General features: G+C 42.0%; 1 protein-coding gene across 3 annotated transcripts in view; it reads right to left on the reverse strand.

The window, feature by feature from the left end:
• MLLT3 (MLLT3 super elongation complex subunit) overlaps positions 1 to 11,136 on the reverse strand; it is a 280,535-nt gene extending 269,399 nt beyond the window's left edge. Inside the window, exons 1-3 of one of the 3 annotated variants that reach the window (XM_028107268.2) lie at positions 10,862 to 11,134; positions 10,357 to 10,427; positions 9,225 to 9,405 (exon numbers count right to left, since the gene is read on the reverse strand). In XM_028107268.2, coding sequence (XP_027963069.1) covers positions 9,225 to 9,405; positions 10,357 to 10,359 — 184 coding nt within the window. In that variant the 5' untranslated portion in view covers positions 10,360 to 10,427; positions 10,862 to 11,134. Of the gene's footprint in view, positions 1 to 9,224; positions 9,406 to 10,356; positions 10,428 to 10,861 lie in introns of all 3 variants that reach the window. The other 2 variants (XM_028107267.2, XM_028107269.2) reach the window with 2 other exon arrangements.
• Between the last annotated feature and the right edge of the window lie 250 nt (positions 11,137 to 11,386).

Here is an 11,386-nt window from a genome sequence, read left to right on the forward strand (position 1 = left end):
TTGGCTCAGAGAATATCAATCTTCTGACATGGATAATAACTCTAAATTCAACTATCATCTTTGTAATCACTTATTAACATTATTTTAAATAAATGGACCTCAGAATTAAGCTCAAGATAAGCCATAATTTTCTTAAAAAAAGATGCATTGATTTTATCCAAAAAGTTAATTGTTAACTACTACATACCAACTAAATCACACCCAAATACTAGCCTTATCTGTTTAGAAATTCAATGATAATAGCCTTCTTCAGGCCTTAATCACTGCAAACTTACCACACTTAAGTTAAAAGGATTACATCATACAACATTATTTCTTAAAACAATGTTCTGGATCCTTTATGGAATTACAATCCTACCATGGTGGGGAGGCAAAATATCAGGGGATACCTACCATTCAGTAACAATTTTTCATAATGATTTAATTGCAAAGGAAACCTTAAATTAATCCACACAATAAATTTGATTCTGCCTGAAAGTAGCTGTAGACCTTTTCCCTCTTAAACAGCATCTACCATGGTTACCACCACTTAATTAAATCCTAGATCATGTCTACAAAAGCAGTTATTGCTGAACATTTGTCTAATATAAGTGAATAATTATTCAACATTTTAAAAGTAAACATTTACCACCGTTTATTACTAGCTATCTTTTTGCACCAGCACACTTGTGACTCATTGTGTCTACATGCAAGATCACTTCACATTTCTAGGCTTCTGATTCAAAGTAAAAAGAGAGGATAAACAAAGATGAAGAATCTCAAATGTCTTTTCCAGCTCTACAAGACACAAGCACGTTGAAGGCAGGGACCTCCTCTTTCTATTACTTCTCCCCCAGTCCATTCCCTGTATCCTGCACGTATAAAGTCTGTTGGTTAAGCACATTACCAAGCCCACAAATTATATTCTTAAACAAAACCCCAAAACCACACAGGAAAACAAAACAAAATAGATCAATTTGGCAAAATTAAAAACTTGTGTATGACAAAGAGATACCATACATTAGGCTACAAGAAAAAGAAACAAAAATGAGACAAGATATTTTCAATGCAAATAACAAAGGATTAACATCCTACAGATAAGGAAAACACAAAGATCCCAATCGTTTCTTTTTAAAAAAAGACAAAGGATATTTTTAAAAGTCAATAAAGAGGAAATCCAAATGGTCAGTAAACATATAGAAAATGCTTAACCCCCTAGAAACCAGAGAAATGCAAATGAAAAGATACCCTATTTCAACTAAATATAAAAATAAGAAATCTGAAAATATCCAACGTTGGCAAAGCTGTACAGAAAATGGTACTCATTCCCTGACACAGTATAAACTGTCACGACTACTTTGTAGAGCAATCTGACAATGTCTAATACAAATGAAAACGTACACACAACTCAAATTCCAGGCCTATATCCAAAATCTTGTTCATCTGCACAAGGTAACAGGTTCAAAGATGTTCACTGCACAGAACAGAAAATGACCTCTATATTCTTCAATAGGAGAACAGAAAATTAAGCATAGAACCTTTTCCTACCATGAAAAATATTGAAGAGAAGAAATTAAAGGATATGAATTGGCTCTCTACAGATAAAGGGTGTGTGAAAAGGTTCAAACACATAGAGTGGGGGGAAATAGCAAGATACAAAATTACTCACTCATGAAAATGTTCTGGAATTAAACAGTGGCAACTGTCACACAACTTTGTGAATATACTAAAAGCCACTGAATGTTACACTTTAAAGGGGTAAATTTTATAGTGTGCAAATTATGTCTCAATTTTAAAAAAGGATTCATCCAGTATGATACTCTTCATGGAGATTTTATAACATAATATACTATTACTTGCGGCAATGTAAATGTGCGAATGTACATAAACAGAATGGAAGAAAGTCTGAAGAGTTGAAAGAAAGGCTTGGGAAGCATCTAAAAACTTTAGCTGCATCTATAATACCTAATTCTCTAAAATCAAAACAAAGAATCAAATATGATAAAATGTAAACATTTATTCAACCTTGGTAGTGGGGTTGTGAATGTTTGTTATATCATTCTTTCCTTTGTATCTTCCTGGTTTTTTTGCGTGGTTTTGTTTTTTTTTTATTGAGAAATACAACAATGGCACAAAACAGTCATATCATAAACGACAAATAGTAAATATACACATACCTAAAGATATGCAGCACTGTTAAACAAATGCAAATAAAAATGAAGTTTTGCTTCATCCCGCAAATTGACAAAGATTTACAAAAACAACAACAACAACAAACTGTTAATTCCCAGTATTGGCAACCATGTGGGGAAAAGGGAATTCTCCCAACCTCTGGGGAAGTATAAACTGGTACAACGTTTTTGGAGGGAAGTTTGGTAATGCATTTATCGAAATTTAAAAGCTATACACCTTGTCTCAACTATCTCCCTTCTGGGAAATTTAACACAAGAAAATTACAGGAAAAACCATAAAAATCAATGTCTCAGATGCTCATCATAACATTATTCATAACAAATTAAAACTAAGAACAATCTAAATGTCCATGTGAAGTTGTAATAAATGTATATTCGATGTAATACCATAAAATCCAGCTCTGAAAAGATGGCATTTCACCGTATACCAGGAGGGTAGGAATGTTCACTTATGCTGTACCCCCAGCTCCTAGAAGTGTTCTAGTCACATAGGAACTCCAAAAATTACCTGTTGAATGAATTCAGGTTAATTATAGTTAACATGTGTGTGTTTGTATATATAGATATAGATATCTACTAAAATATTTATTATGGTTCTCTGTAAAGAATTTTCAGGTAACTTTTTTTTATTTCTATGGTTTGATTTTTCATAATGAACACACCTGTAAGTTAAGAAAATAACACTATTTTCAATTGCATGTAAAAAATATATGGGTTCCTCATAAAAGCCAGACTATACACTGTACAAGTTCTATAACTGTAAGTTTAAGAAAACTAATGAATTACCTGTAATATCAATGGACTCTTTCCAGACAAATTATATTCTCAAAAATGAATACAGCACAACAGGAATAAGGAGACCCACAAAATACAAGAGAATAAAAGATTAAAGCATGAAAATGTATGTTACAAGGAAGAGGATGAACTACAGAGACGCTGGCCACACACACAAAGCAAAATGTTTCAAAAGAATATTAATATGTATCACTGAAACAAGAGAATTTCTCTTTCTACAGGGCAGCTTCTTGTTTGAGGAGTAAAACATAAAATCAAGCAAGTTTAAAAGCCAAGGGAAAAAATTATAGAATCCGATAGTACTTCCATGGGGACAGTGAGAAACCCTGGGATCAGAGATCAAAATTATTCTAAAATCTGTCCAATAAATATTAGAGTCTAAAGTTCAGTAATACACCAAGTCCTTGCTTAATTATGTAAGTGGGACAATTGTGTTTCACATTTCCTCCCCTCCAAAGAAGCTAAGCTTTCCAAGTCATCTTCTGCAGACGTAAGTCACTAAGAAAGTTAAAAAAAAAAAAAAAAGAAAGAAAGAAAAAGAAAAGAAAAAAATTTTCTGCATCTTAGAACTGCAAAAGTTGTGTTAAGTAGTAGGGGTCATCTGTAATAGTTGACCAGAAAAACAACTTAAGGGCTAAGAATTGGCCTGTGGAAGACCACTGGAAGGAAACTTGAAAGAACCAAGAGAAAGAACAAAGAATCTTTAAGGTAAAATTATGAAACCAATTGATACCCCTGCCCTATCTACCTCACAGAGGTACTTCTACAGAGGGTCACCTAAAATAACAGATGTAAAAGGCTTCTGCTTATACAAATAATATGCCATAAACTGGACAATGATATTAACTATAAAATATATCCACTAAAACCCAAGTTTGGATTTTCCTTTTCTGAAAAAAATTGTTAGATAATTGTTATAATGGAATTTAACCATGCAAATACCTTGGAAGACTTCTTTCCTCTTTCCATTAAATGTTTTTATTAGCAATGACAATAACGGCTTTAAAAAAATCAGCTTCCATATACTAATAGGGCAGTTGATCTGTGCCAGGTTCTGTGAATATTTTATATCAGAGGTTCTCTGAGTGTATTCAGGGACCCCAGGATCCCCAAAACCTCTCCCAGGGATTGCCTATTTTTATAACAACTCTAAGACATTATTTGCCTCCTTCACTCATTCTCTCATGAGAGTACTGTGGAGTTTTCCAGAGGCTACATGATGTGTGATAACCCAACAGACTGAATGCGGAAGCACGTAAGCTGATCCAGTTATTTCAAAATATCAAAAAGATTTGTACACAAAAAAGTAAAATAATACATCTCTCACTCCTTTTTCTTGAAAATACTCATTTTTCATTAAGATACTATTCACATGCTACCTTTAATGGGTTGATTATTGTTATCTTTAAGCAAATTAATAAATAATTTTTTAAATGTTTCAGGCTTAATTTCTAATACTGTAAATATTGATAGATATAACTTCTATAAAAAAGCTCTTTGGAGTCAATTTTTCTTTTTTCTTTTTCTTTCTTTTTTTTTTTTTTATTTGACAGACAGCAAGCACAAGCAGGGGGAGCAGTTTTTAAGAGTGTAAAGCAGTCTTCAGAACAGTAAATTTGAGAACAGCTGATTCATATTTAATCCTCAATTTATGAGGTAATGGTCCTATTCTTTCATCATTCCAGGAACACAGTTGAGAAGACAAGTGAGAAAATAGACACAGAAAGGACTTGCTCAAGATCACACAAGCAGTAGGGCGCCCAGGTGGCTCAGCTGGTTAAGCGTCTGCCTTCCGCTCAGGTCATGATCTCAGGGTTCTGGGATTGAGCCCCGCACTGAGGTTCCCTGTTCAGCGGGGAGTGTCTGCTCCTCCCTCTCCCTGCTCCTGCTCTCTTTCACACTCTTTCTCTCAAATAATAAATAAAATCTGAAGAAAAAGAAGATCACACAAGGAGTCTCGCAAGCCAGCTTTTGAATACAAATCTGTAATTCCTAACCCTAACTCCTCACCACTGAGCAACAATATCTACCCAAGATAGTTCTATATTGGGTCTTTACTCTTTGTCTTTTAGTCTTAAGAAGTAATGAGTGCTCACTGGAATGTTTTAAATATATAGAATTAACTTTAAAAAAAAAACACTACAAAACAACCTCCTCTCACTGCCAACACCGTGAGCACCCACTAGAGAAAACTACCGGTAGGAGCTGGGTTCCCACTCATCCAAAATTCATTTACTTATACACATACACACATACATTTTTTATCTGTACAGGCATATTTTTTTAAATGGGATCACACTGATTTAGCGACTTGCCTTATTTCACTTAATATCTCTTGCAGATCATCCTGCATCTACGAATAGATTTACCCCCTTTTAATAGAACTATTATTTAACTGTACCCAGCTGGGGTCCCCTATATAGCTTGCTTCCAAATTTCTGCTGTTTAAAAAAGTCACAAGAAATATGCTGTAACTTTGTGTAGTTGTAAAGCTGTATCTGTTGGAAAATCCCTGGAAGTAAAATTGCTGGGTCAAAGGGTGTAAACATTTAAAATCTTAATAGATGTTGCCAAATGCCCTCCAAAATGTCCGTGCCTGATTTACATTCCCACTAACAGCATATGAGATTTCCTTCAATAACTCAGCTTTTAAGTGTCTTGGAAAATTATGCCATATGTTGCTTCAAAATGCCAAGTAGTAGAACGGCTGTCAGTGGTCATCTTAATTCAGTACAGAACTCTACACAAATCTTCTAACACTCACTGAATGTATCAGAATAGTTATCCATCTTTATTTTTTCCTAAAACCTTTTAAATACCTCAGAAGAGAAAACACACCAGGTGCACGCAGTATCTTCAACTACTTTAGTCTCGAATTTTAGGTACCCTGATAAAAAGTTACCCAAATTATTTCAGAAGACTCCTTAACACAAATCAGAACTACGCAGTAACGCTGGGCTCAACCATTTAAAAGTTCTAAGTGTGGATTTATTATGCTTTATCTGCCCACTCAAAGGACTAGGGCTACAAATAAGAAGCTATCAAATCATACCAGTGGCCAAATTGGCTTACATAAAATAATAAGCAACAGATTTCGTATCATAAACGTCAATGGAACAGACTGCAATAGTTAAGAATGGCTGTAATTGAAAAGAAAGTTCACTCAAATTCACATCATACTGAAAATGAAAACATTAATATTTTAAATGAAATGTTTTGAATGTGACCATTTCAGTCATATCAGACTATTGTAAATCTTTGGTACTAGTAAATAAGATATGGTCTTTTTTTGCAGTAGATAGTTTTAAAATGCATTATACTCTGACCTGCCTATTCTGTACCGGCTAATGGATATTCCAGGCTTCGCTATCTCATCAAAATCTCTCTTCTAGGACTCTGTGCTAGTAATTTTAAGTTGAAAGTCTCCAACCCATCTTTGGGACAGAGTAAGCCCTCATTAATTCAAGTCCAATTAGCTCAATTCTGAAATGGTACATGTAATTCTCATTAGGCAACGAGTTGAAAATACTGTAATTTCTTCCTCTACAAGTTCTCATGATATTACTGTGAAATAAAGGAAATCAACCTGAAAATCAATTTGCTTTTCCAAACCAAAGATTTACAAAACTAAGGACTCATCCATCTTCGTGGCTGAACAGTTCATCCTCAGTGCGAAGGTCCACTTCTGTTTATCAGCTACTGTATATAGTGAAAGTGATTTAACCTGTCATTATCAATAGCCATTTACAGCTTGGCATATGTGCATTTCTTTTAAGTATCTTGTAACTCAGATTTTTCACAAAGCCATTCTTGCAGTTTCTCCCATTTCCAATTTCTCACTTACAGATCTATAAAATGGCCAAATACAGCACCTTAAAAGGTACAGAAGTAGACTGTGCAATGCCTGGCATCCTTATTCTGTATTTATTCTTATCATTTTGAAAGATGTTATAAGCGCAAAAATAAGTCCCAGGATTAAGTGGCATGTTTGGTGTTACTTGAATTTACAACTAACTATTCCCAATGAACAGAGAAACCTTCTCTTGCAATCTGAATCATGTGTAATTACAGTATGACAAGGTCTCTCCTGGGCTATGTAAACTGGCATTTTTCCCAGGACTTGTCACATCATGGGAAGCACACATACAAATAAAAATCCAAAAATAAACATTTTAAAACAATGGCTTATAGACTAAAGAAACTCCACAGTTGAAAATAAAAAATTGAAGAGCCCAACCAGCAAGCAGGCATCTCTCACTAGAGACGCCTAAGACATCAGTTGTTATCAAGCAGCTTACCACGCCTAGCAACAACTCCCAGGTGTGGGCTTTGCCGGGCAGCACCCTTGTGTTCTGTGTTCCCTCTGGCTGGACAGAAAATCATTAAGTAGGGGAAATGCAAGGGAACATCTCCACAGACACACTGAAGCACAGAAACAGTGGTGAAATCTGGGGAGGTTGGTCATCTTTAATTTCATAATGTCAATTGCTTGATTGTTAAGGCGCCTAAACAAAGTTATCTTAAGAGCTACATCTTCTGCCAACTGACTTAGTTTTCCTAATACAATAAATATTGCTTTTTTTGTTCCATGTATTTCATTTCGAAGTGAGTAGCAGCCAAGTAGTCCTAACAGTGGATACCAAGGATCTTAGAAGGTGATTTCTTTTGTTTAAACTCCTCTGCCGTGGCTCTACAGATACATGGAAAAGGGAGAGTTTGGAAAAGCATCACACCCACCCTCACACAGTGACAGAAACTTGACAATACTCATCCTAATTACAGTGTTGAGGACATATGAAGTAAAAGATCTCTGGCTATATTTTGATCTAAAATGCTAACAAAATTGAAATGTTATTTCTAGAGGCCATGCATATTCCTACCCCTCTATTGGAGGCTGGATTCATTTATTAACCATCCAGCAAAGCGCATCAAATTCAACTGTTCAAGTTTTCAGGAAGAGCTATACAACAAACCACTAAAGGCAAAACATGCAATCCTACAACCCATTACATGAGCTCTGGAAACAAAACTAAGCATCAACACAAACCTCTGCCACCTTGAAGGCACACAGCATTTCTCCTTTCTTTATTCAGCTCCTCAAAGCTCAATAATTTCCAGTAGCTCTAAGCAGAATGGATTTATTATGATGTTACTCTAAGAAACTGCAGGAGTTCTAGATGCCAATAAAGATTACGGATCAAATGTAAGATAACTACTAACCATTGTGTCGAGTTAGATAAATAAACCTGCTCACAAACAAAGCACCTTATTGTATTTGTACTGTTACCTCCACTAATCCAACTAAAACAACCAGACAGTAGCTTTCCGGAGGCTGAAGGGAATAGAAATCGGATTTCTCAAACCCTCTTTAAATTTCCTCCAAAATAACACCCCGTTTCTTTTTTTCAAAACTGTCCTGCCCTTTACGGAAAATGTTCGGGAGCAGAGGGGCTGAGCTGGATTATGCAAACTAGAGTTCCACGCTAAAAACCAAGGTGGGGAAGGACTGAAGCAGAAGACAGGACCACATCGTTCCTCTGAAACTTAGCTTCGACCTTTGCAGGGACCCTCTTCCCCGCAGATCCTATGGGGCAGAGACTTCGGAACGCTGCTCAAAAATCGAAGGAGCAATCAAGTGCTATCGGGGACTAGGGATGAGTAAGCCGCCCCCCCACCCCGCGCCCCGACTAAGCAGAAAATGCTGATGGTGCCGGGTAGGGGTAGCTAAGCCACAGAGAGGAAAATCTGTGACAACCGACACCCAGTGGAAGGCAGAGAAGACCCTAAAGAGAGGCGACTTCTCAAGACGGAACAATAACTACATCCCATGCATTCCTTGCTAAAAACACAGGTAAATCTCAATTTCTCTAGGAAAAAAAAAAAAAAAGGCGCAAGCTGTTTATTCCCTCCAGCCCCACCCCCCCACACACCTCCAAACCCAACAACTAATTGCACCTTCCCCCACAGAACCCGCGGCTAACCCCAGAGGACCGGTGAGGGCTGGCTTGGGATGAATAAACACTCGACACCTGACGGTCCTTTCTCGGCGGTGACTTTCCCGAAGCCGAAGTGGCGCGCGCGCGGGCGGGAGCCCGGACCTGGCCAGCGCGGCGCCGCGCACCCTGGTCCCGAGGCGACGCCGGCGAGCGCGACGCGGGGGGGCGGGGAGAGGGGCAGGGGGACCGCCCGGGCCAAGCGATTGTTTCCTCCGCGAGCAAAGACATTTTTTATCAAGCTCCTTTTGTATTCGAGCCCTACCTCTTTTTGGCCTAGGAAAGCTTTCGTGCAAGTGGAAGACGACTTTCTCCACAAAGTGCTGTATGTTACTGTGCTCCGGGCCGCGCACGAACACCATCCAGTCGTGGGTGAAGCCCTCCACGGTGGGTTTTTTCCTCACCTGGGCGCGGTGCCCCAGCTCCAGCTTCACCTGCACGGCACACTGCGGGCAGGGGGAGGAGAGACAGCCGTGAACAACAGGAAGGCGACCGTTCGACACTGAACATTGCGCCTGACATTTTTTTTCCTCCTTCTTGAAACGCACATAAAAGGAAACGGCGGTGCCCTCTGCATCCACGTTTCACGCGCGTGGGCGCGCACCCCCCACACCCCCAAACACACCCCACCCGGCCCGCCCGGCTCCCGGCGCCCGGCATCCACACCCGCGGGGATTGTAACGGAATGTTGCCCCCAGTCGGGAAGGGGTTCCGGGGGTCGGGGGGGTGGGGGGGAAGTGGGAGAGCACACTCAGCCACTACGAGCCCGACAACAAATGCATCGGAAACAAATTAGAAGACAATTAGGAGGCGATGCCGGGGCGGTTTCCCGGCGTGGGAAGGGACGTAGCCGGGACCCCGAGGGGGGACTCTGATGAGCCCCCTCCCTGAAAGTACCGCGGCGACAGGCACACGCCGAGGAAGTCTTTGTGTACGTGTGTGTGTGCGTGCGTGTGGAGCGCTGTGCCAGGCGGAATGGAAACTACAGGCAGCCTCTGCTGATGGGCACAAACTCCCGTGCTCTTAGCACTGGGTTCGTGCACAACAAAAATGAGACGTCGTCACACACACACACACACACACACACACACACACGCCCGCAGGAAAACACGCCGAGGCATCCATAACTTAAGGCACCCCGCACCCCCCAGCGAAAAGCCCACGCGATCGGCGAGGCCAGCCTCGCAGAGCCCCCGAAACACACTTCCAAGAGCCAAAGTGGCCCCAAAGTAGCTCCCACCTCCCCCCAAAAATAAAAATCAGAAAGGCAGGGAGGCGGGCGGACAGCCGCCGAGGCTCGACTGCGCTCAGCCCAGCGCGGGGGCAAAGTTGCGTGCGGCCCCGCCGCTGTCAGCCCGCACACTCCGGCTCACACAAGCGCGCCGCGGAGAACGCACCATCGTAGCGGCTGCCGAGGCTGCTCGCCGCGTCCCCGGACTGTGCCCGCGGCTCCCGGCGGCGGCGGCGGCTGAAATATGGCTGAGTTATTATTCGCCTTCTTCCACCGTGTGTGTGTGTATGTGTGTGTGTGTGTGAGTGCGCGCGTGTGAGCGAGTGCGCTTCTTGCGATTGCAAAGAGAGGCGAGGAGAGAGGGAGGCGCGGGGGGGGGTGGAGGGGCGAGTGTGTGTGTGTGTGTGTGTGTGTGTGTGAGAGAGAGAGAGAGAGTGTGTGTGTGTGTGTGTGTGTGTGTGTGTGTGCGCGCGCCGGGGGGGGGGTGAAGGGAGGGAGGGGAGCGGAGGCTGAGGGAGAGGCAGCAGCTCCCTGCAAGCCGTACCAACCTTTCTCTAATTGGAACCGCGGAGCGCTGGCGCTGTCTGGGCTGCGGCGGCGGCGGCGGCGCAGGGCGAGGGAGGAAAGGCGGGGGGGGGGGGTCTTTTATTATTATTTTTGCATGTACTTACCGAGCTAGCCATGCCTGGGGGCCCGGAGGTTTGCTGGGGTGTTGTGTGGTACCCCCCTCCCCCGCCCCCCTCAGCTGTAATTCATGAAGAGGCTGCTATGAATGAGAGCGCGCCCAGGAGCGGAGGGTAGATGGCGGACATTCTCTGCCTTTTTCCCCCCGCGTTCGCTTGCTCGCTCGCTCGCTCGCTTATTAAACTCAGCCCCAAAAGCAAAAGCAGCAGCAGCAGCAGCAGCAGCAGCTCCAGGGCCAGAGGATGAGATTCCGGAGCATGCGCCGTGGCGCCTGACACCCGGGCTCCGAGCCTTACGGGGCGGAGGGAGGGCGCGCGGGCGGGGCGGAGCGCGCGGGGAGGCCGAGCGAGCAAGCCAGGGGGAGCTCGAAGGAACCAATCACCGGCCACCTCCCGAAACCCCGGCGGCCCGCACCGCCACACTGGAACGCCCTGCTTAAAGTAACAGGTTCCTACTGGGGAGGAGGGGGGAGGTGGAGCAGAGGGCGGGGAAGGGGCGCTAGAGTTGGAAGA

This window comes from Eumetopias jubatus, unplaced genomic scaffold, assembly GCF_037043125.1.
Source record: "Eumetopias jubatus isolate StellerSeaLion01/CBP00866 unplaced genomic scaffold, mEumJub1_p1.0 scaffold_15, whole genome shotgun sequence".
Taxonomy (NCBI): Eukaryota; Metazoa; Chordata; class Mammalia; order Carnivora; family Otariidae; genus Eumetopias; species Eumetopias jubatus.